We start from the raw sequence: 25,271 nt of genomic DNA, 5'->3' as shown, positions 1-25,271 counted from the left end.
GATGGCCGCTTCACGGGGGGCACATCAGAGATGACTGCCATTCTTCATCCTCTATAGGACCTACATCGTCTTGCCAGCGCTCCCTGAGCTTCGAGAAGGTATCTGGAAAGTTGTTACTCAATTTTTTATAGGTTAAGGAAATTGCCTTCGATCTAAGAGGTCCATCAAGCAAGCGGTCTTCTAGAGGGGAAGATTCCAGTATATCCGTAAAGGACGGAAAGGCTGCCTATAACGCGTGCCTGATTTGTAGATATCAGTAAATTTCCCCCAGAGCCAATTGGTACTTGCCTTGGAGCTCGCTAAAGGTCAAAATCGCCCCCTTTTTAACCAAATCTCCCACTGTGGCCCAGTGAGGTCCCCCTTATCAAACCCGGGCTGATATCCCAGACTCCCCAGTAGTAGGCTTTTCTGTGCATTGATAATTCTGTAGCAACGGTAGTGGGGCGGATCCAAAATGGCGGAGTGAGGGTCCGTGCCGGCTGACTCTCCTGCGAGCTCCACTCACCTCTCCTTCTCAGTTTACGGGAGAAATAAGAAAATGCAGATGAGACTATCTCGGAGCTGAGTTGTGCGTACTCCGAAACCACACTCCTGGGAAAAGAAAGACATTTGCCGATGGTTTTTCACTTTTCGACAAGCCGACAAGCTGATGCTTCTGCTTTCGGATGCTGCTTGGTTGCTCCGGCAGCTGCTTGGAGGACGGAGCGGTAACTCTGGGATCAGCTGGCTCGGTCCCAGCCGGCGATTGACTGCCGGCGTACACTGGCTACGAAGGATGTCAATGAAAAAAACGAAAAACCCAACTCCAATGCCGCCACGCCAGACAAGGAACAGCAAACAGGCGGTAACGGCAGCGGGGACAGCAACGTCGGTGACGCCCCCCCCCCCCCGGCAACCTCTGCTGCTATCACCATGATGTCCTCAGCAGCAACATCGACGTCCATCGCGGTAGCGGTTCTTCACTCCCAGACCTTAGAAGCGCTCACTGAGGACGCCGCACTGGGGAGCGGCGAGGTTCCTGCTCCATCAGGGGAAAAGAAATCTTCAGCCGTTACGGCAAAGCAGGTACTGAGACCGCCCGTTCTCTTAGCGGGGTTACAGACTAAGGATATGACCCCTAGGGCAGACAAAATAGGGTCAAAAACATCAGCAAAACCGGGGGGAGTAGCGGTAGAGACTATTGTACAACTTACAAAAAAAGCTCTTACAAACCAAGATGTCTACACTAACCCTAACTCTAACGCAAAAATTAATATGGATGTGGCTGTGGTCAATTCTGCTGATCTCTCATGCATACAGCCAGTGGCATCGGTGGATATCATTAGTAATACTGTACAACCACCATTTAAACCAGCCTCTAGTGACTTTACTACAAACAATCTAGAGGGGATACCAGAAGCCCAGGACAGCGAAGGCAAGATACAAAATGAGATACAAAATGAGATACTAAATGAAATACAAAACGAAATTTCAATACACACATTGACTCTAAAGGATACTGAGCATGACTCTTATGAGGATTATGAGGCTGTATCAGAGACGGAAGATGACATGTCCGCTAATCTATCAAGGGGGGGTAGCACCTCCAAGAATAAAACCAAGGGTAAACAAAAGGCAAAGAAGAGTAATAAGGCGGGTGCTATCTCTAAACGGCTAAGGTTAAGGTCAAGTAACAATCCAGCCATGAGGAAGAATATCGCAGAAAAAAGCCCACTCAGAAAGTGGATCGAAGCAAAAGGACTGGTTAAAACAATGACACTAAGGCTCTCAGGAGGAAGTCCCACAGACTCTATACCAACAGTGACCTCCCCTGACAAGAGCATTTTGATTGATACTGATAATGTCCCTCTGTCGGATCATTTAGACGAACCTCAACCTCAAGAGCAGGGTGGCGGGTCGCTTAACAACTTAGAGTCAACATCAATGTCTGAAGACAACGCTTTGCGCTCAGTCATACAATCACCCGCCCACGCAGCAGCCAGTCCTCTCTCTTCAATCGAGGTGCCTCCAGGCTCCGCTACGGTCTCTCCTACAGCTGATTTAAGAAGAGCGGGGGCTAACACCTCCTCCCTGGACGAAATACTTCTGATCCTGAGTAAACAACTGAGTAACCAACGGGCGGAAGCTCAGGAATATTATCTTCAACTTAGGGAGGATAACAACAAGATGCAATCCTCTCTATTGGACCTTACTACTAAAATCGGGGGATATCACAAGAAACTATGGAACTACAGGAACGGGTGCTCCAGGTGGAGGAGACAAACACCAAAATGGGAGGAACAGTGAAAAGGCATGACGATCAGCTGAAGGCACTACAGCTGAAGGTTGAGGATTTGGAGAATCGGCAAAGGCGATCCAATCTAAGACTTTTTGGTATCCCGGAGAAATTAGAGGGCTCAGACCCTAGAGCCTATATCGTAGGGGTGCTCCAGAAGGCCTTTCCTGATTTGGCAGATTGGGACTGGGACTCGCAAATCCAGAGGGCCCATCGTTTGCCTCTGTTTCAGAGGAATAGAGAAAATCAATTCCCACGACCCTTTCTAATATATTTTGGTAACTTTCTTTTACGCCAAGCGGTTTGGCAGAGAGCCCGTCCTAACTCCCCAATAGCTATAGGAGAGTTTTCGTTCTTTGCGCGATCCGATCTTAGTAGGGACACCATGGATAGGAGGTGGCAATTCCGTAAATTGATGGATCCTATTAAGGCCTGCGGTGGGCAGGTATCCCTCCAAGAACCTGCCCGCCTTAAAGTTACGAGAAACGGACAAACCCACACCTACAACGATGTCAAGGAAGCAGAGAACTTTCTCTCCAGCATCAGCTCTAACCAGAGCCAGACTAAAGAATAATTAGCATCAACATCGAGGCAGACAAACAAGTTATCTAAAGGGGGGAAAAAAAGGGGCTGGGGAATACAAACTCACTAAATTCACCAAGATAGAGGGTGGGGGGGGGGAAAAAAAAAGAAAAAAGAAAGACTTATGCTATTTTGTTTGGTATACACAATGAATTGCTTAACAAAGGGGAGGTGGGTAGGAGTTTCTCAGGGTGCGTCAGCACACGTGCTGCCTCACCAACGGCAGCTATCCCTGGAGGGTGGTTCTTCCCCGGCTGGGGAGAGAGCCAGGGGGGTGGGAGGGGGGAGGGATCTCTTCTCCGCAGGCTGGGGGCAAGGGGAGCTAGGGGGGGGGTGAAATGTAATAAAAACTGTTTGCAGGCTGGCAGGGGAAAACAATTTGATAAAGAGTGTAAATCACTGCTTCTTGATGGTATTATTGTTTGTTATAGACGCTTGAGAGAACAAGATTTATTTTCCGATCGTATAAAGAGGGGCTTAGTACCTTTATTAACATTAAAATGCATCTAATAAAATGTTTAGCCTGGAACGTGACAGGGCTTAATAGTAAAAACAAAAGATCTCTAGTATCAGAAGAGACGAAACTACATAACCCTCACTTTTGTTTACTATCAGAAACCCATATCATATGGAAAGATAGGAAAATCTTAAATCAAATGGGGTATGAAGTCTTGGTTTGTTCTACCTTCGGGAAACCCACAAGAGGAGCTGTCATCCTTAAAGATAAGCGATTTAGAGCTGAAGTACTTCAAACTGCCCACGATAAGGATGGTAGATGGGCTATAGTGCAAATTAACTATGCAAACACCAAATATGTTTTATGTGTAATTTATGGCTCAAATTTAGATGAACCAAAGTATTTTGATCAATTAAACATGAAACTTTTGGATTGGCAAGGGGAAATCATTATAATGGGGGATTTTAATTGTATCATGGATTACAAAATTGACACAACCAAGCCGTATGCTCATCACAGGATGCACAAGACCAGGATATCAATATTAGATTTATGTCGGACACACAACATTAAAGACGCATGGAGACATTTATATCCAGATGTATCAGGTTATACGTATTATTCAGCACCCCACAAGATGTGCACTAGATTAGACATGGCTCTAGTTAGCGATAATCTATTGCAGGCCGGCTCTATGATTCTTTGCCCCCGGATAACTTCCGACCATAACGCACTAATATTGATATTCGACACACAAAGTACCAGGATACCTCCTAGACCATTCTCTTTCCCCAGACACCTAATTTCAGACCCAAATTATGTGGTGCAGCTTAAAACCCATAGTTTTCGGTACCCTCTACTCCATTTTAACTACAACCTAGGCTACATTCCTAACTTCCCACACACCCGCACTTCACCACAAGGCAGTTGGATTTAAAAGATCTCCGCCAAAGAGCCCCTCTCTGAGGTGAGCCCGTCGGGGATTGCACCGCCTCCCCAACGAGGAGCAACGCCGATGATGAAGCATGACGCCCATATGGGTGTGTGAGGCAAATATTTCCAACAAAATGGATGCCCAAAGGTGTAATATCTTCACCTCTGGCCCCGCCAGTGACACACACTTTTCAATTTAAGGAACAGTCCAGCAACCCCTTTTTTGCTGACCTATTGTAGTCCTTATAACAGGTTCTACTCCTGTTCCAAGCAAATGTTATCTCAGTTGAAGCCTTCTAGTCCTGTTAGTTTAAAGACATGGCAGCCATGCAGTGGAGGTCTGGCATTATCCCACTATGGGTATACCAATGCCTTTGATAAAGTGCTGCTGCTTTTTGATTCTCATTATTCCATCCCTGCCGAGGATGTAAGCACTGCCTCATTACATTTGTATCACACTTGTTCAGAAGTTCTGAAATTATCCAATTACAAAATGGGAGTAGCTGCAACTGGCCAATTAATGGTGTAGTAGTCCTGCATTGAAGAGGAGGCCTTAGCTCAAAAAAAGAAGTTCTGCTTACAATGCTGCTAAATCTATAGCAGCACTGCTCTTCTGAGACGTGAGGGGCACAGAAGCATCTGCGCTCCTACTAGACTGGTTACGGTAAATCTTGTGAGCCCATCTAAAACTATTACATTTAGAAACCAAACATAGGGCACAGGAGCACCTGGTGCCTACTAAACGTTATACTGTAGTTTCTGCGATGACTCACTGAAATGTGTTGTCAATTATCCTAGATACGGTTAAAAGGGAAACACTGTGATCACCCAAAAGGCAGTTGCATTAAATGTTTCCCATCTCAGGAGGCAGTCTCACGCTTCTCTAGGGGTTTCACCCCAGAATTCAGACAAAGAAAAATGCACACAAGTTTGTTAGGCCAAGAAACGGATACACCCATGTAGAAGCATGGGACGGCTGCACGGCTCCCCCGGCCCTACTCATCCAACGTGTTCAAAGTGGGGACAGGCCCGACCTCTAGGGTTTTCCACAGAGGAAGAGGAAACGCTTGCATGGTGCTATGGGGAGGACACCAGAGAGTGGGCTTTAGAAGTGGGGCCTGAGGCTTTGGGTTCCAGCCTGCCCTCGCTGGTTACATACCGGCTGCTCCAGGAATGGGGCAACCATGATGGTCCTCGTACCTGGCAGGCCCCTGGTTGCTCAGCAACGTGTCTAGGAGGGGATGCCTTCACAGTGCTTTCCTCAGCACTGACATCACTACTGTCATCTCAAGGATGGGGCTGCATGGCTTCCATTGGGGCTGCAGCATCAGAGATGTCGATTGGGTGCTCAAGATGACCGTCATGCACCGGGAGGACTGAAGTCAGCCGGCACTTAGGCAGTACAAAGCACTCAACACACGCTGTCTGGGGAAATGAAGTGCTCACCATGGTTGATTAGTTAAACTTGACCAAGATGCCAGCCCTTCAGGTTTGGGGCAGAACGAAGCACTGCACATATATTGTATATTGATACTTGTATAGCGCACTACTCACCCGCAAGGGTCTCAAGGCGCTTGTACGAATACCGCTGTGGAACCCATCCTGGTTTTCCCTGTGAGGTGTCCACTCCTGGGCACCCCCAAGGTGGAGGCCAGGCATCCTTAGCGTTGTGGGGGCCGTTGTGGAGATTAAGCAAGCTATTGCCCAGAGTTGCAGAGTGGGACTCCATGATTGGAATAGGCACCGAGGCGAGAATTATCAGGTCCGTGGAATTTTTGAGCCCATGAACCGCTGAGGCGGGGAATTGAACCCTGGTCCCAGACCAGACTTCTGCATCAGGGTCTGCCGCTCTAACCATTGAGCCACACTTCTCCACATGCGCTAGGCTTGTAAAGCAAAGAGCAATCAATCACAGCTCCTCACTCAGCATACTGGTGCCGGGATCACAAGAGACAGAGTTCTTCTGCAGAGGTGTTTAAAAGCAATCTTTGATGGCTCTGACATTGCAAAACAGGGGGCAAGCCAACAAACCCTTGGAGAGGACTTGGGGACACAAAGGAAGGGAGCAGGCAGCAGCCAGTACATAAAGGCAGGTTGTTTTCCTCTTTCTATGTGTGCTGCATAATGCAGCATACATAGAAAGAGGAAAACAAGGAGAAATTAAAACATTTCTCTTTATTTCCCCTCCCCACGCCTCCCCTGTGGAGGTGTAGCATTCTGACGCATTCCCAGGTTCATGATTTCTCAGGAACCTGGGAATGTGTCAGGGTGTGGCATGGGAAGACCCGCCACAACACCTATGGAACGCCCCTTTCACACAAAGTGCTGCATGCAAAGGGGCTGTATTTACAAGGACATGAACCCAGGGTAGCTGTACATGTCCCCGTGAATATGGGGCAGCATAATGCGCTGCCGGTGCATCACAAAAAGTGACATATGAGCGGCGCAAGGGGTTTGTAAATAAAGCACGAAGAGTTATAGGCACAGAGAAATGCCCACTTTCTGAAAGTCGCATTTCTAAAATAGTGATGTAAAATTCAACTTCACCAGTAAGTAGGATTTATCGCTAGCATTTTGAAGATACCAAATATGGCAATGCTACTCCTTTCCAATCAGGAATCACTACTTTAAAGTATATAAAGGAATTCCCAATGCTAGCCTATGAGAAGAGTAGGCATCACAGCAGTGAAAAAGGAAATATGCTGTTTGCCACTACCAGGACATGCAAAACATAAAGGTACATGTCCTACCTTTTACTTACACAGCACCCTGTCCATAGGGCTACCTAGAGCCTACCTTAGGGGTGATCTATGTCTATTAAAAGGAGAGTTTAAGGCTTGGCAAGTTATTTTAAATGTGAACAACAAACAAACTTAGAGGTCTAAATCAGAAACCTGATCTGAATATCTTTCAAAATACCTTCATGTCTAAAAAGTACATCAAGATAAAGAAGTGGCTAACAGTTATGAACAACAGACCAGATCGCCAAAAAAAGGGCCACCTGTAATTGCTAATCAAAACCCATTATGGATTCCCATCAATAACTTGTATGGATCAATGTTTTCATTTGGTAATCCTGCCAGGGTATTCTGTCTCTTGATCATTGAGACATACGGCATACCCCCATCTTTGGCATGGGGTAATGACCTACAATTACTAGATTAGACCAAATGATGATGATCTGATGGGAAAGTGCAGTGCAAAAAAATGAAGATGAATGTGATGGTTAAAACAGGATAGGGAGCTTTAACAAAAATTACTTAATTGGGCATAAGCCCCTTCCTTGTTAAAAACAAGAACAGTGCAACAACATAAACGCAGTTTAAACAAATAGCTGCGAGAGGACCAACATGTTTCAGCCTATAATGGGAGGAAACCCAAGGCTTTCGTCAGGGTCTCTGTTCTCAAAGAATGCTACTGCCAAATTAGTGAGAAACGTGTGAAAAAATTATAATAAAAAACACACAAGTGAATTAATAACAGTAAAGGATATATTTCTCCTACATCTATAAGTTATTTTAAATTCCAAGTCAAGCTGGCATTAAACTGTGTACACAGGCCCTGCGGTTGCAGGCCTGGGACAGGTTTGAAAGGCTACTTCTGTGGGTAGCACAATCAGTGCTGAAGCACCACTAGTAGCATTTAATTTACAGGCCCTAGGTATATGGTTTTACACTTTAGAATATGCCAAACATGTGTAAACCAATCATACCATGTTTAGAAGAGAGAGAACATGCACGTTAGCACTGATTAGCAATGGTAAAGTGCCCAGATTCCAAAAGCCAACAACACGAAGGTCAGAAAAATAGAGGAAGGCAAAGTATTTGGGGACAACCATGCAGAATCAGCCAAGTCCAACAATTATTTTTTGTATTTCTGCCTCAATTTCAACACACAATACATATTTTTTAATAGCAGTAACCTGCTGGAGTAAGGAACTCACAAAGGGAAACATAGATTGTTATAACTAGCAATACTTACTCCAAGAAAATAAGCAAATATTTTTCCTCCTCCCGATATATTCCAAAATGTGATGCAACCTGGAAAGAGATTTCACTTATCAATTGTCTCCCGAATCTGCTAACAAAATATGTACGTTCCAATGAATATCTGCAAATACATTTACTTCCATAAGTCTATAAAATTGATATTCTTCTTGTTTTTTTTAACTCTTTAGTCTCGTCTCCAGGACTCTCACACAATGGGACCGAGGGATCCCATCCTTCCCCCAGGAGTTTGATGATAATGTGTAAGGGTCCAAGTGGTGTGCATAAAGATTTAAGGAGTGTGAAATGTCCAAACCAAAATGTCTCTGCACTAAGGGGCATATTTATGATTTTTGTGGCGCAGGGCAGCTCAGCAAGTCATCTTGCTGCGCTGCCATGCATCAAAAGGAAAGGAAGGAAAGGAAAGGAAAGGAAAGGAAAGGAAAGGAAAGGAAAGGAATGCGTCAAAATCATGAATGTTGCATGGAAACACCCATGAAACATCCATGGAAACGCCTCCATGGCGCAAAGTAATGCCACGCAGCAATTTGTGCTGTGTTATATTACTCAAGATTTATGAAGCCACGCAGAGCTAGCAGGGTGGCCTTGCGTGGCTTCATAAATCTTATTTTACATTAGCGTCGCTCTTGCACCATGTTGGGTGGTGCAAGTGTGACACAAAGGGCTCATAAATATATGCCCCCAAGTGAGGGACCTGCACTAATGTTCTTGAGATACTCCTTGAGTGATGGTCAATGGTGAATGTAATCACACTTATGTTTTCACAGTGGGGGAAAAGACATTATTACTTAGATCAGAACCAGATCTGTGGTATTTACTAAGCGAGGATACAGCAAAGAATCAACAGAGCTAAAAAAACAGGGAATGATTCGCGGAAGAATACACTAGACTTACTCAACATAGGTCAGGGCAGCTGGATCCATTCCACATAAACAACATTTACAAACTATTAATGTAAATATAAATAATTAACGAAGTATGTGCTAATAATTAAAACGATCAGAACCTTGTCCACCGGAACCTAACCTCGGTCGCCCGTTATACGATGACCATGAGAGGAAGGAGGGAGTACAAAGTATTGGATTATTTGGTTGAAAAATGTAGGTCGTAGGTGTTGAGTCTTTTATGATTGGTCTTATTAGGATTTTTCTGGTAATTTTCTATCTTCCCTGGTAAAGCCACGACCCCGGTGTCCATAAAGGTCCTATACAATAATCGCATGTTCTTCAAAGGCCAAAGATATTACAAGGTAAAACGACAAACTACAATTAGAGACGGGCGAAATTATCACCCTGTTTCTCTCGGTAACAAGTGATCAGTGTAAAAGCCAGAAATTGTAAACCTGGTAGGTTCTAAAAGTGGCGTGCAAATAAATATAAAACTTGAAATGATAGCAGAAAGGCAAACGAGAGAGTGGCCTTCCAGATTTGGCACTCAAGTGGAAGACTTTCTAGACAGAGACAGTCATGTGAAGGGGCAAAATTCAATCACTCACAGTGAAGAGAGCCAATGGCTGACATAGGCTGGCCCACTGCACATGTAGAATTAAGCCTAATGATTCAAACCAAGGTTAATTTCAATGAACTGGAGCACTTGATTCGAAACAGACGTAGTATACATTAAATTATCCAAGATTATTACAAATATTTCTCAGGAGAGATCTCTTTTTTTTAAGATGAATTTGTTGCAGCCACCAAGCATTTCAACTTGATAACTGTGATGAGCTGTGTGTCGGCCTCCATTTTCGTTGAGCAAGGTCATTATAGTTATGTTACTTTGTACCCGTCTGGCTAGTTGGTGCCTGTTTGATATTGGAATACTGATTTCGTAGTTGTCGTCACTTTAACAGGAAACAAAAGCAGGATGTGTACCAAGGAGGAATTTAGGCAAGAATTGCATTTCGCTATGCATGTAACAGACATGCATGAGAGCAGGTTCTTTGGCACTAGTTTTTAAGTCTCGGCTGTCGATAGCAGAGCACATGTGCTGTTCTCGGCATCCGAGAGCTTCTTGAAATCAATACAGTCGAGGAAAGGGACTTGACACCCCGCCCCCTCTTCCCATTGGCTCGCGTCATAGCTTAGGCTAAACGCAGGCTTCTCATTGTAAAGGAGGCTTCTTAATCCCTCCTTGTTTCCGCCTTGTCTCCTTTTTGCCCCGCCCACCGGGATTGGATCTTTTACTGGCGGTGTTAGACTATGGCCTTAAATTACTGGGTGAGCACTATTTGTTTTCTCCTTCCCTCTGTCTCTCTCCCCGAACAGACCCTTCCCTCAGACACAGCTGCTGTTTTTAAGTTTGAAACTGAGCGTGGCACCGCTTCACGGACACCGTGCTCAGTTTATTTATATATTTCTTAACTTTAGCACTGAGCGCAGTGCCCGCTTCAAGGACACCGCGCTCAGTGTTAAAGTTGAGAAATATATAAAGAAACCGAGCGCGGTGTCTGCAAAGCGGCGCCGCGCTCAGTTTTGTCTATTTATTGCACGACGCATGCTGGTGGCTTGTTTTACCAGCTGTTAGTTGCGTCATGTGCCACTATCGGGGCTTGCAGGGTACGTTCAAACCCGGTGTGGAGTCTGCGCCCTGGTCCTGCCTTCTGCGGAGACTGGTCCAAAACACCCTAGTTTTGTTGCAGGGCCCAGCGGTGTGTGCTTCATCCACATTTCTGAAGTTTCTTCTCTAGTCTTTTAAAGCTTCCGTTCTTGAAACAACGCAGTCGACAACCCGCTAGCAAGCGTGCTTGATACATAACTCACAAGCATGTGTACGATTTCAATTCCCATTTGGCGCGCCCGAAGTAAAAGGTAAACGTGGATTGTAAATGCAGGTCAGTCGACCCTTTGGGCACTGGCTTTTCTTGTTCGCAGTGTGCCTGCACTCAGAGCTGCAGCATCTCTTAAACAGGGCTTTAGGTGGGGTGAAAAAACTGCGGGTGAGGGGGGTCTCTCATGGGGCGTGGCTGATGTATTTAAGGGCGTGGCTTAAAAGCACAAACTAAAAATCTGTGCTTAGCATAGTGTGGGCCCGACTGATATTTTGCTGCTTCTGTCATTGCATGCAGATATATAATACAACAGGTAATATTACACCTACAACAAGCCCGGACTATTGGCTTTGTCAATGTTGTTAGTTGCATAACATAAACAAGCATTACAAATGCAATAGGCCTCGCCTTTCATTAAGTTAAAGACATTTGCTTTGCTATACAATACCATTAGCAAAGCAAATGGCTTTAACTTATTCAAAGGCGAGACCTATTGCTTTTTCAATGCTTGTTTCCATCAGAGAAGGATAAGAGCACTGTGGTTTATACCTGTCACACAGGGACACTTTGGTTTTCCTCTTTATAGTCTTATTTTTTAGGTTGTTGTCATTTCTGTATCATTTAACTGTTTATTTTATATCCAGAAGAGCTGTATAATGAAATATAGCGCGCATGAATGTAAAGTTATTGAAGACATTTCCCTGCTCATTGAACTTAAATTATTTGTGTCATTTATAGATTCAAGCCCCTGAAGAAGGGCCAAAGGGGCCCGAAATGCATTGGGCATACACAAGAAACGGAATACCTGCATTGTATTATATTAGTATTTTTTCTGTGTGTATAACAGATTAAATGAAATTCTCATAAGAAATAATTCTGTAATAATTTTTGAATTGTCATGTTAGTGTATGATGTGTATATAGAGTTTTTTGTGATAGAATTGAAACTTGTAGCATAAGCACTATAGCCGCAGTGCACAGAGGCCAAGTAGTTGTACTTGAAGAAGGTGAGGATTAGTCAGACATGATTAGACAGCATGTCAGCCTCTGTTGCACGCTACATTAAATAGTTTACCATTTCAAAAAGTTATAAGTAACAAAGGGTGTGCTCCACTTTTTTACAATTCTGTATGTCGTGCTCCCCATGAAACTGATCGAAGCACCCTTGCCCATACAGAACAGGGCAGCACCCAGAATGCATGGACTCAAACAAAGCTAATTAAAAAATACAGCTTTACAAAGTTTTCAGTGGTTTTAGAAGTGCAGATTTTATGTAAAGACACTATCTAATGCATAATGCCACCCAGGCAAATCTTAGTATAGAACCTAGTTGGGTTGGAACACGTGTGTCCAATGTAGGCCTCTGAAGGCTAGATCCATGCTGGATTGTCAAAACATGCACATAAACTGTATTTATGAACAATGAATGTAAAGGTAAATCCTCTATGTAGTCAATAGCTAGCCTCAAAATCTCCGATGGATGCAGCCTTCATGGACCTTCATTGGACACCTATAGGCTATTGTTCCCTAAACAATAACCATTAAGCCAACCAGTGCACACCAATCATAGTCTATTGTTGTTCGAATCATATATTAATCGGAATCTGATCTTAATTATTCAATGTTACCTCGAGGCCCACTGGCCACCAGTGTAGCAGCTTCATTCTTCAATTCGGCCCGTGAAAGAAGAAAAATAACTTTGTTGATAATTAAATCATCTAGGGAGAGAAAATAAAAATAAGGCTACCATCTTGCTAAACTGTAATAGAACTGACAGTAACATTTAATAGGTCAATAGTGACCTTTTAAGTATATTATTTACCTCCACAGTAAAAATACCATCCTATTGGCTTTGCAAATGCTTATTTTATTACTGATAACACACAGAATGGTGGTGTTAATAGCCGCCAAGATTTGAGCCTGTGACAATGAGGTCGAACACAGGACCCTACAGTGGATGCACTAGTCTACTAAGCCACCAGACCCGACAGGGGCGAGGTGACAAAAAATGTTTGATGTTGTCCCCTAGAGTAGGGCACAATCAATGAGTGTTGCGGTGGAACGCCCCCCACAACACCCACTGCCTACCCCATTCAAGCTAAGCATAGCGTGAAAGGGTGACCTATTTACAAAGCAGCGTTGAGCCACCACAACGTCATAAAAAGTGATGATGTGATGGCGATAGGGGTTTGTACATATACGCCCTAGGTGGACCTCTGGGTCTTCAGTAAAATTGTCTGCCAAAGACCTCTTCCTGTGTGTGTTATATTGTGGACAAAGGACATTTATACAATCACATTTATTGTACAAATTGCGCTCCATCAAAACATGGAGGATATTGTGCCGGCGAAAGATTGTGTTGGGGGAAATACAGAACTGTAGAAGTAGTTCACAAAGGATTTCTCCGTAGCCTTGCACCTCATGATAGATATGACTGACTGAAGAAACAGAAGCATGCTTCAGTGCGATTGTGCAATAGTAGATTTCAATGCTGCCCCTTATTTACATGGGCAGTGTAAATAGGAGGCAGCGCCAAAATTAAGACTAAGGAAAACCTGGTCTTAAGTTGGCGAAACAAGGAGAAATTTATTGTTTCGCCTCGTTTTTGTCTTTTCCATGTGTGCTGCCTTGTGCAGCACACACGGAAAAAGCAAAATGCCTTAGAGTGTTTATGTACAGGAAGGTCCCCCTTCCTGTACATAAACAATCTTTAAAAAAATCAATTTTGTGACTTCTATGTGTGCTGCATTAAGTAGCACCCATAGAAGTGACAAAACGGCATTTAAAGATTGTTTATGTACAGGAAGGGGGATCTCCCTGTACATAAACAATCTGTCCCCTGCACTATGGTGCAAGGGTGCCTGCCCTGGCTCTACAATGCTAAGCCTTTAATAAGTCTAGGACCACTTGTTCTCTATACTACTGTCAATATAGACGGTATGATTTTGTCATGTTGACACAAGGTTTGAGGACCAACAACATTAGTTTTTTCAATATTTTACATACCTGTTCCTTCTTCCAGTGACACGCTGGTTAATAAATTTAGGTGGCATAATATATGCCCCGATATCAGATTCCAAACAAGCACCTCCCCGTCATAGCAGGACGTTGCCAATAGATTGGGAGGGCAGGCGGCAACACACAGGATGTCTTCATTATGTCCGTTCACCTGGAAGAAAATCATGTGACATGTAGTTTAAATTGTGAATATCACTTCAGTCTGCAAGTGTGAACAGTGCAAGCTACTTGGAAGGCTTTGCATTTTTCTTCCACTTCAAAACTTTTTGGTCTCTACCTCCACAGTTGTAGGCGGGTGCAGCGAAGAAGGCATTAAGATTCGTACATGGTTTAGCAGTTGAGATCAGGCTGTCCCATTCAAGGTGGGACAAAGACGGATCCTGCTTAATGACTCTATAACCCATGCATGCTTCACAGCCACTCTTTTCAGATTATACAACATTCTTTTTCAGCATGATCCCATCCTTCAGAAAAAGTCAACAATTCTTAAAATGTGTTTTTAAATGTTATCTATGGTGTCATTACTTATACCCACACACATTTTATAGATGATTGCCTGTGAGATTAGGTCACAGTGACCAATTACCTCTTTCGAGCCCCGAACCCTCAATTTCCCAACTGTTCGCTCACTCACCCACCTACATACTCAAACACACTCTCTCAAGTATTCAGTGACTCACCGCTCAACATTCCCCTCACATACCACTCACCCATCCAAAATTACTCCACCAGCTAATCAGCTCTTCACTCAATTAAGGTTTCCATTTCTAATTCTACACCCAAGTTTGAGTTTTGATAGGTTTAATTGTTTATGGTGTTCTTTATAGTGATGGCACTTAACCTCAAGGCTTCTTTGCAACACTTGGTTACAAATGAATCTATCTAAAATAGTATTGTTTTTGTATGAATCTGTTTTTTCACACTTACATGTAAAAGTGATCATAATAAGGCCATTTACTCTCAAGCATCTTGGTGCTAGTAAGGGGGGTGAAGAAACTATATTGTTGAGCTATGTGCTATCTCATAGTGAGGTCCGGCAATACAATGTGGCTGATTCCTTCTTGTCCTCTCTTTATGTTTATGTCTGGACCTTGCTTACTTGATCTACAGTGTAAGAATCACCCTTGGAGTGTGCTTCTGTTGTCTTTAGTTCCTTTGTCCAAACACCAATGGTAGAGATTGGGAGTAAAAAGGTTTATCACATACCTGGAAGCAACGGTCTTCCAAAAAGGAGATCAGTCACCTCCTGGTTTATATTGTCACTCCTGAGTTGGCAAGTCTCTCTAACGGAGTTGCATGGGATACCGTATTGAATGTTGTGCTAAGATCCAACAGGATCAAGGCTGCGGTGCCACCTCGGTCGACTATCATTTTTAAGGTCTTCTACAACTGCCAGTTTAAGAGGTGTGGCGGAAATTGGTCTTTTCTAAAAATTCTGAAAGCTACTTAGTTACATGTCCCTCCAAAAATTTACCCAAAAAATGAAGCAAAGAGATTAGCCTATAGTTTTCTATAGGTAAAGGATTCAGGGTGGGTTTCTTGCATAGTGGTATCTCCACCGAATGCTTCCAAGATTTAAAGACCTGGACAATAACCAGCTAGTGGTTTAGGAATCCTCTTTGACAGAAAGAACAATTCCCACTGTCTTTTGAAGAATAAGAGGAGGGGCAGGGTCCATAGGGGATCCTGACTTTACCTTGGTCATTTAAGCAAGCAGATTCTCATCTTGTATGCTTGAGAAAGCAGACAGCGTAGGTTAAAAAAATAGGCCCTGGTTATCCCATGGGACTGAGGTACCTGACCTTGAAATGATGCATAGATGGGTGAGATTTTATTTGAAAAGAAGCTCATTAGGTCATTTGCTCATGTTTCCGACACTGCTACACTGATTCAAGTCTGTGGGATTCATCGTCAATTTTACTATAGAAAACACCTCCTTGGCCAATTTAGTTGCACTTCCAATTTTATATGCAAAGTAGTCTGCTTGAGTATGTTTTATCATGTAATGATCACTATTAATAGCTTTCCTGTAGACCTTTTTAGCGTTCACCTCATATGATTTCCTCTAACTTTTTCTAGTCTTTTACAATTTTTCTTCAATCCTCTTAACTGAGAGCTAAGCGAAGGTGCTGACTTTTTATTTGTGTCAACAATTATCTTCTAAAAGGAGCCATCGAGTTTAAAGCAGAGGTAATCCAGTCCACAAAGTTGCTCCTCAACTCTACCATGTTGCCCTCAAGATTAGGCCTGGTGTTTAAGAGCACTTGCTCAAGCTCTGCCCTATCCGACTTGGACCATAGTCTTTCTACCTGATGTACTTTCATCATTTACTAGAAGGGGGAATAACAGAAAGTGAAATAGGGATCGCCAGGTGGTCAGACCAGATCACTGGAATTAGCTGGTTAACTATCATATTTGGTAGATTTGAGATTACTGGGTCAAGAGGTGGCCATTCTCAACTGTGTCAGCTGCAGAGCCTCCAGATCCTATAATACATTGGATGCTTTACTCCAGTATAAATCATCTAAATGAATGTTTAAGTCACCCAAGGAGTAAAAATTGCTCTGTTAGGAGCCTAAATTGCAATTATCCCCGGTCACATTTCTAGAAATGGTGCCAGGGGATCTGATGGCTGATAAATCAAAGCACCGGGGAGTATGACAAAGATAAAATATTAAACTGAGAAGAATACATTCTCACAATCAGGCACTTCCCATGCTGATAATAAACATCGCAAGTTTGACTTAAAAACAATAGCAATACCATCCCCTACTTTCCCCTCTCGGTCCCTTCTCACAAAATTATCCCCTTGAGTGACCGCATGCACCACATCTGGTATCGAACTTTCTTGCAGTCAGGTTTCTGTCAAAAATACCACATCAGGTTGTTGTTCCTCCATAAATGTAAACAAAGTATAGTCTATGCCTTGCTTATCAAAAAAAGCAGGGCCTTTCAATACTTTTAATAATGGCTTAGAACCTGTAGAGCACACAGGTGCATAGAAACAGACTTTTAAAGATTTGTGCTTCTCAGGACTGTTTATTAGTTCTGCATGTATAAGCTTTGTTGAAATTCACACTCACTATCTTTGATGTCTCGGTTTATTCGTCTGCAGTTCGCACGGTTGATGGTCACCAATAAGGGATGTAGTTGGCCATAGCATCACTTCTCATGAAAACTCATTTTAGCACCTTTTAGATGGAAAATATATATGAAACAAATATTTTGTTAAGGCAGTGTGATGTCCTCTCTGGCATGACACATGGGACCTTGAGCCTACATAATAATTAACTCGCACAGGGCTTAGTTTCTGGTAGTGATTCTGAAGTAATAATTAGATTGATTACAGGGCTACCCAAAGACGACTGTCTGTTGAAAGTAGCTGTGGCTAAGTCTATGTTAGAGCAGAAGATAAGATGTTATTAGGCTTCTGTCAGAAGAAATAAGCAATCTGAAGACGTCCCTAAGCTCTTGGTCTACAGGAAAAGGTTTAAACACACCGGGCCTTATTTATGAAGGCCTTGCGCCGCCGGTGCGTCACTTTTAACATGGGAAAAAGTGACGCACCGGCGGCGCAAGGCCTTCATAAATAAGGCCCACCGATTTTAAGTCAGAACTTCAGGTTCTGCAAATGGATGGCATCACATACTGAAGACAGAGCACTGCAGCACGTGGGGATATTGACGTGTTTGGTCTGAATTTGGGGCAAATTTCTACTCATATAAAAATGTGTATAAAAATATATAGATGTTATTTATGTTTGTTTGTGTCTATTCCTATCTCTTGCTATCGTCTTCGTTCACAATTGTTTGACTTAATTAGAGATGTGTTCATTTACAATTTTATCTCTACAAATTTTGTAAATTTTTCCTTCGAAACTCTGCAAACTTTGCAACCTTCGTCAAGGATGCAAAATTTACATTGTGGGGGAAATAAAACTCACATATGTAGGTTTGGCGGGAAAAAATGTCAGCTTGTTTCACACTTACTGATTACTGGCTGCATGGTACTGGCGGGGGGCAAACTCCGCACCCATAATTGCTGGTATCTTGCAGTAACACCCCATCAGTAACATCCAACTACAAGTTAAAGCCACAAATTGGGTGAATACATTTGCAGAGGGGCCATGTGTTTGGCCCCATAAAGATAAGAAACCTTTTACTTCTGAAGGAAAGCAGGCCAGGCCGGCCAAGTAGGACGGCAGAAAAAGAGAAAAATCTACGTCACAGAATGCTCTTTCTCAATGGCTGGCCACCGTTTAGCATAAAAGGTGACGCCGGCCAATGGGAAAGAGGGGCTGGGCTTAAAGCCCGTCAGTGAAAGATCATCAAAATATAAAATCTCGCCAGCGAGACTGCGCCTGTGCGCAGCCCACGCCAGCGAGAACTAAAAATGAAATAAAGACAAATATATTCTCCATTCACCAGAACAATTGACATTTTATTCAATGATCTACTTGAACTATTTTGAATCTATTACACTGTATAAATTACCAGGATGTGTGCCCAGGACTTTGTTTCATATGTAACAGTGTAGGTTTTTCCCTACACGATTTTAAGGGGTTACAGGGCTTATCCTCTTACCTGCCAGCACCATATACCACAGAGCTCATTTATACTTGCGTGAATAGAGCAGAGCACCATACTTCCTAGTCACAGGCTATTACCAAAGACCTGGCCAAAATCAAATCTGGATCCACTGAAGATATTTGTCCCCCTCGGATTTTAGAAATCTTATTTTCCCTCTTTCCAGATCCAGTAAACTCTCTACTTAACCTATCTCTGAGTCAGGGTACAGCCCCTCTTGCTTTTAAGAGGGCGGTAGTAATCCCTCTTTAAAAACAAACCTGGATAAGATCCAACTATTAAAAACAATACTACTCTGTTTCCTTACTCCCTTACTCCACAAGGTTATTAGTGGTTCATGTTGCCCAAAACCTTTGATCCTTTTTAGAAGATTTTTCTTTTTTTTGAATCTCATGAAGTGGGATTTCATCCCACCATCTCAACAGAATCTGTAATCCTTTCGGTAGTAGATTACATGAGGGAAGAAGCAAAGAAAGGATTGGCCCAGGCATTGGTCCTTTTGGATTTATTGGCGGCCTTTCATCACAGTATTCTGATCAACTGTGTCGAGGCCATGGGTCTGCAGGGCATAGCATTAGACTGGATGAAATCCTTCCTCCAAGACCGCTCTTAGTCAGCCTGTCTTTTTCCCTTCTACTCCACAATAGTCCAACTAAATGTGCAGTATAACAGGGCTCCTCTTTATCCCTCCTCCCACTTATTTAATCTTTATATTCACCCTCTGGTATGTGCTTTACAGAAGTAGAGGGTGGAAATGTACAACTCTGCTGATGACATGCAGCTGATATTTAATTTCGACAACACACCAGAATCTATGGAGCAATCTCAAAATTCTATGATGAATAGTCATCAGTTGAAGTTAAACTCTGGAACCCTTCCTTCTGGCTCATCTCCTACACTCAAAAAAGTAGCTAACCGTTTTGGAATTCTCGTTGATGAAGGCCTTTCTATGAATCAACAGATAGGAGCAGTGATTTCCTCATGTTTTTCCAACTCCAAAATGTAAAAGAAATTGAAATATTTTACTTTAGAAGCCATCATCCAGATTATAATCACCCTAGTTATGTCTGGGATTGATTATGCAAACTCTCTCTATCTAGGACCGCCAAAAGGACTGAATCAGTGGCTACAGATAGTACAAAATCAGGCAGCTAGGTTGGTCTGGCGTCAGCTAAGATATTGCCACATTTAGCATTTGATGGAAGTGTTACATTGGCTCCCAATTGCCCAGCGGACCTTTTTAAAAACTGGTTGTATTATTTTTTAACCACTTCATGATAAAAGTCCAACATTTGTGTCCTCCAGAGTTCAGAGATACACCCACAAACGCAATCTCAGATCAGCCCACCATAACTTGTTACCTGTCCCTAAGTTCAAAAGGAAGAGATTGGGTGGTGCCAGATTTCTGTGATTGCTCCCTACTTATGGAATTCTCTCCTCCCTGATATTAGAGCTACAACTGCCTACCCGAGAATTATGGCACTCTTAAAAATCTGGCTTTTTAAACAAGCATATGACCAAGTCTGACTGGGTGTTTCCTCTTTTACTAAGCCCCATGAAACCTTTTTTGATGCACGTGCACTTTATAAATGCTAGGTAGCATAAACAAGTGCCACAATTTGAAAATATGAGACACTAATGGAGAACTCTAATATTTTAGTGTCCTGGGCCTATTTTCTGTCCCAGTCCGATCCTGACCACTACCATGGGCCGAATCTTTGACCTCTACTCACAAGGCCACGGCGGTGTATCCGTTTTTATGTGAAAGCACATTCTAAACTGCATACATAACTCAGAGTAACTCTGAGTTAGTGGTGCAAACAGCATTGCTCGGAAAGTAAGAGAAAACCACTGCTTACCTTTACTGGAGCTGTGCTGTGTTCAGTACATGCACTGTTTCTGAGACACAGCTGTGCCCTGGGTGAGAGCAAGTGTTTAACTCACATCTCATGTTAAGTTAAGTCCTCACCTATATTCATAAATTAATGTCACTTGTCAGCCTCTCACACAACCATGTAAGAAGTTATTCTTACATTGGTCACCTGTTGCCCCAGGTTAAATGGCAGTGGTGTATTGCAGCACCCACAAAACAAATGACACCAGGGCCCTAATTTACGGGGATTTGGCATAGGGTATCGCAGGTGCTCTATGCCAAAGTGAAAGTGCAGGAATGCACTGTATTTTTGCAATACGGTGCATTCCTATCCTTTCTCCCTGCACTGGCGTCATTTCCGCTGCCTAGCACCAATGCAGGAACCCTTGTACCATGGTACAAGGGTGCCTGTGTTGTCTGAAGGATTGTTTTTGTGCAGGAACGGACACCTTCCTGTGCAGGAACAGTCCTAAGGGGCGTTTTCCTCTTTATAGGTGTGCGGCAGAATGCAGCACACATAGAAAGACTAAATAACGAAGAGAAATAAAGAAATGTCTTGTTACACCTCACCTCGGAAGACGTAAGAATTCAGCGCTTCCCCAGGTTTACATGCTCTTGGAAACCTGGTGCAGAGTCAGAATCCATGGGTGTTGGGTGAAAAAACCCACTGCAACACCCATGGAATGCCTCCTGAGTGTAGAGTAAGGCAACACAGCGATTTGCGCGGCCATTCCTTACTCCATATCTAGGAGGCCATTCAAAGCCAGGCATAGTGGCTTTGCGTGGCATCATAGATATGATTTTGGGATTTGCTCTGCCAGAGTGTCACAAAAAGTGGCACTCCGGCAGTGAAAGGGGATTTTAAATATGCCCCTGAGTGAGAAAACAGTGAGTGTGCGTTTGCCAACAGAATGAGGAGGGGGAGGGGCTGGAAGTTTTCCTCAGATGTGGGCTCTGAGAATGAGGTGTGTTTATTATTTTGTTTACAAGGTGCTTCCAAAATCAGAGCACAACCTTCTGAAGTAACAATATTATTTGAAAATGAAAATGTTTTTAACTACTAAATTATTATTTACAGGAAACTCATCTGTTGGGATTCGAACACACAACAAGAAGCTAACGTTTCCTGGGCAACGGTCTAGCCCAGGCTTCTCCAGCGAGTAGCTTGAGACAACAATGTGTGTGTTTTCATAACTCATGAGCTGAAGTTTGAAGAAAAATGGTTGAATTTCTAAAATATTTAAAGCTGGTATTTGAACAATAAACTTTGCAGCCTATGGGAAGACTTATTACCAGTGTTATTACCTTGGTGCCCAGGGTTTTGAAGCTATGGTTGTTATGTGTTCCTCACATAGAGGCATTCAAAATTGATACAGCCTACTTTACATTACTACTGGAAAACCTGCACCGAGGTGATCACTGCTGGTAATCTTGCATATTGTTGTCTCTCATCTAATGGTGTCTGATATGGTTGCTGTTAAGACACTAATATTATTAGTAGCTCGTGATGATTTTCATTGAACATAAATAGCTCTTACTGCCGAAAAGGTGATCCTCTATCCATTGGAAGTTACAGAGCAGGCTCTATCTTCTCAAAAGAGCTACAGCTGTCTGATCCATTAGTTATATATGCCGTTCTTTTGCCAGCAATGTTTGCGCCAGTATCCGAGGTATGCTTCTAGATCGTTTCTAGTTGGTTCTTCAGATCTCCCATGTATGGAGATATATCTACATTTGAATGTTGATAACACTAAAACTGCTGGTCTGGTGTTCCTCTTGTACATAAGTTAATGCAAGGTGTAATCTATTAAATTGTTTCCTCTGCAGTTGTAGGTAGATATGTACCCACATAGTAACAAATTCACTCAGCTTCCAGTGAGACTTCTGCAAAACAACAGTTGATAGACAGAATGCAGAACAATGTCATACATTCACTCCAGTACAGAGATCTGGGCCTAAATCCATTGTTTTTTTGCACTCCACACCACCCCAGTTCAGACATGGCCATATGCAAATCAGCCTTGACCCTGTGCCTCATGGGAACAGTCCAGCCCGAACTGCCAAGCCATGTCTTTCCTGGACCGGAATCAAGCATCCTAGGACCGGTTTCTGGCTATCAGCTGTCTTCAGCCAGGATAGCTTGACTCCAGTGGTGTGGATAGCATGGGACTCACGTCTGAGCATACCCAACCGACTCGGGGTGACAAATGCAAAACAACAGTTGATGGACAGAATGCAGAACAATGTCATACATTCACCCCAGTACAGAGATCTGGGCCTAAATCCATCGTTTTTTTGCACTCCACACCACCCCAGTTCAGACATGACCATATGCAAATCAGCCTTGACCCTGTGCCTCATGGGAACAGTCCAGCCCGAACTGCCAAGCCATGTCTTTCCTGGACCGGAATGAAGCATCCTAGGACCGGTTTCTGGCTATCAGCCGTCTTCAGCCAGGATAGCTTGACTCCAGTGGTGTGGAGAGCATGGGACTCACGTCTGAGCATACCCAACCCACTCGGGGTGACAAATGCAAAAGAACAGTTGATGGACAGAATGCAGAACAATGTCATACATTCACCCCAGTACAGAGATCTGGGCCTAAATCCATCGTTTTTTTGCACTCCACACCACCCCAGTTCAGACATGGCCATATGCAAATCAGCCTTGACCCTGTGCCTCATGGGAACAGTCCAGCCCGAACTGCCAAGCCATGTCTTTCCTGGACCGGAATCAAGCATCCTAGGACCAGTTTCTGGCTATCAGCCGTTTTCAGCCAGGATAGCTTGACTCCAGTGGTGTGGAGAGCATGGGACTCACGTCTGAGCATACCCAACCCACTCGGGTGACAAATGCAAAAGAACAGTTGATGGACAGAATGCAGAACAATGTCATACATTCACCCCAGTACAGAGATCTGGGCCTAAATCCATCGTTTTTTTGCACTCCACACCACCCCAGTTCAGACATGGCCATATGCAAATCAGCCTTGACCCTGTGCCTCATGGGAACAGTCCAGCCCGAACTGCCAAGCCATGTCTTTCCTGGACCGGAATCAAGCATCCTAGGACCGGTTTCTGGCTATCAGCCGTCTTCAGCCAGGATAGCTTGACTCCAGTGGTGTGGAGAGCATGGGACTCACGTCTGAGCATACCCAACCCACTCGGGGTGACAAATGCAAAACAACAGTTGATGGACAGAATGCAGAACAATGTCATACATTCACACCAGTACAGAGATCTGGGCCTAAATCCATCTTTTTTTGCACTCCACACCACCCCAGTTCAGACATGGCCATATGCAAATCAGCCTTGACCCTGTGCCTCATGGGAACAGTCGAGCCCGAACTGCCAAGCCATGTCTTTCCTGGACCGAAATCAAGCATCCTAGGACCGGTTTCTGGCTATCAGCCGTCTTCAGCCAGGATAGCTTGACTCCAGTGGTGTGGAGAGCATGGGACTCACGTCTGAGCATACCCAACCCACTCGGGTGACAAATGCAAAACAACAGTTGATGGACAGAATGCAGAACAATGTCATACATTCACCCCAGTACAGAGATCTGGGCCTAAATCCATCGTTTTTTTTGCACTCCACACCACCCCAGTTCAGACATGGCCATATGCAAAACAGCCTTGACCCTGTGCCTCATGGGAACAGTCCAGCCCGAACTGCCAAGCCATGTCTGTCCTGGACCGGAATCCAGCATCCTAGGACCGGTTTCTGGCTATCAGCCGTCTTCAGCCAGGATAGCTTGACTCCAGTGGTGTGGAGAGCATGGGACTCACATCTGAGCATTACCCAACCCACTCGGGGTGACAAATGCAAAACGACAGTTGATGGACAGAATGCAGAAAAATGTCATACATTCACCCCAGTACAGAGATCTGGGCCTATATCCATAGTTTTTTTGCACTCCACACCACCCCAGTTCAGACATGGTCATATGCAAATCAGCCTTGACCCTGTGCCTCATGGGAACAGTCCAGCCCGAACTGCCAAGCCATATCTTTCCTGGACCCAAATCAAGCATCCTAGGACCAGTTTCTGGCTATCAGCCGTCTTCAGCCAGGATAGCTTGACTCCAGTGGTGTGGAGAGCATGGGACTCACATCTGAGCATACCCAACCCACTCGGGGTGACAAATGCAAAACAACAGTTGATGGACAGAATGCAGAACAATGTCATACATTCACCCCAGTACAGAGATCTGGGCCTAAATCCATCGTTTTTCTGCACTCCACACCACCCCAGTTCAGACAAGGCCATATGCAAATCAGCCTTGACCCTGTGCCTCATGGGAACAGTCCAGCCCGAACTGCCAAGCCATGTCTTTCCTGGACCGGAATCAAGCATCCTAGGACCGGTTTCTGGCTATCAGCCGTCTTCAGCCAGGATAGCTTGACTCCAGTGGTGTGGAGAGCATGGGACTCACATGTGAGCATTACCCAACCCACTCGGGGTGACAAATGCAAAACGACAGTTGATGGACAGAATGCAGAACAATGTCATACATTCACCCCAGTACAGAGATCTGGGCCTATATCCATAGTTTTTTTGCACTCCACACCACCCCAGTTCAGACATGGTCATATGCAAATCAGCCTTGACCCTGTGCCTCATGGGAACAGTCCAGCCCGAACTGCCAAGCCATATCTTTCCTGGACCCGAATCAAGCATCCTAGGACCAGTTTCTGGCTATCAGCCGTCTTCAGCCAGGATAGCTTGACTCCAGTGGTGTGGAGAGCATGGGACTAACGTCTGAGCATACCCAA

At 43.9% G+C, this 25,271-nt stretch overlaps 1 protein-coding gene across 1 annotated transcript in view; it reads right to left on the bottom strand.

Moving 5' to 3' along the window:
* Window positions 1-25,271, bottom strand: part of LOC144819969 (cilia- and flagella-associated protein 337-like) — a 235,564-nt gene that overhangs the window by 38,318 nt on the left and 171,975 nt on the right. Inside the window, exons 17-19 of the mRNA XM_078677647.1 lie at window positions 14,027-14,189; window positions 12,649-12,738; window positions 8,229-8,287 (exon numbers count right to left, since the gene is read on the bottom strand). Coding sequence (XP_078533773.1) covers window positions 8,229-8,287; window positions 12,649-12,738; window positions 14,027-14,189 — 312 coding nt within the window. The remainder of the gene's footprint in view (window positions 1-8,228; window positions 8,288-12,648; window positions 12,739-14,026; window positions 14,190-25,271) is intronic.

This window comes from Lissotriton helveticus, chromosome 2_1 (genome assembly GCF_964261635.1).
Source record: "Lissotriton helveticus chromosome 2_1, aLisHel1.1, whole genome shotgun sequence".
Lineage (NCBI taxonomy): Eukaryota > Metazoa > Chordata > Amphibia > Caudata > Salamandridae > Lissotriton > Lissotriton helveticus.
Note: the sequence above shows the minus strand (reverse complement) of the source record. Positions and strands in the feature narration are given on the sequence as shown.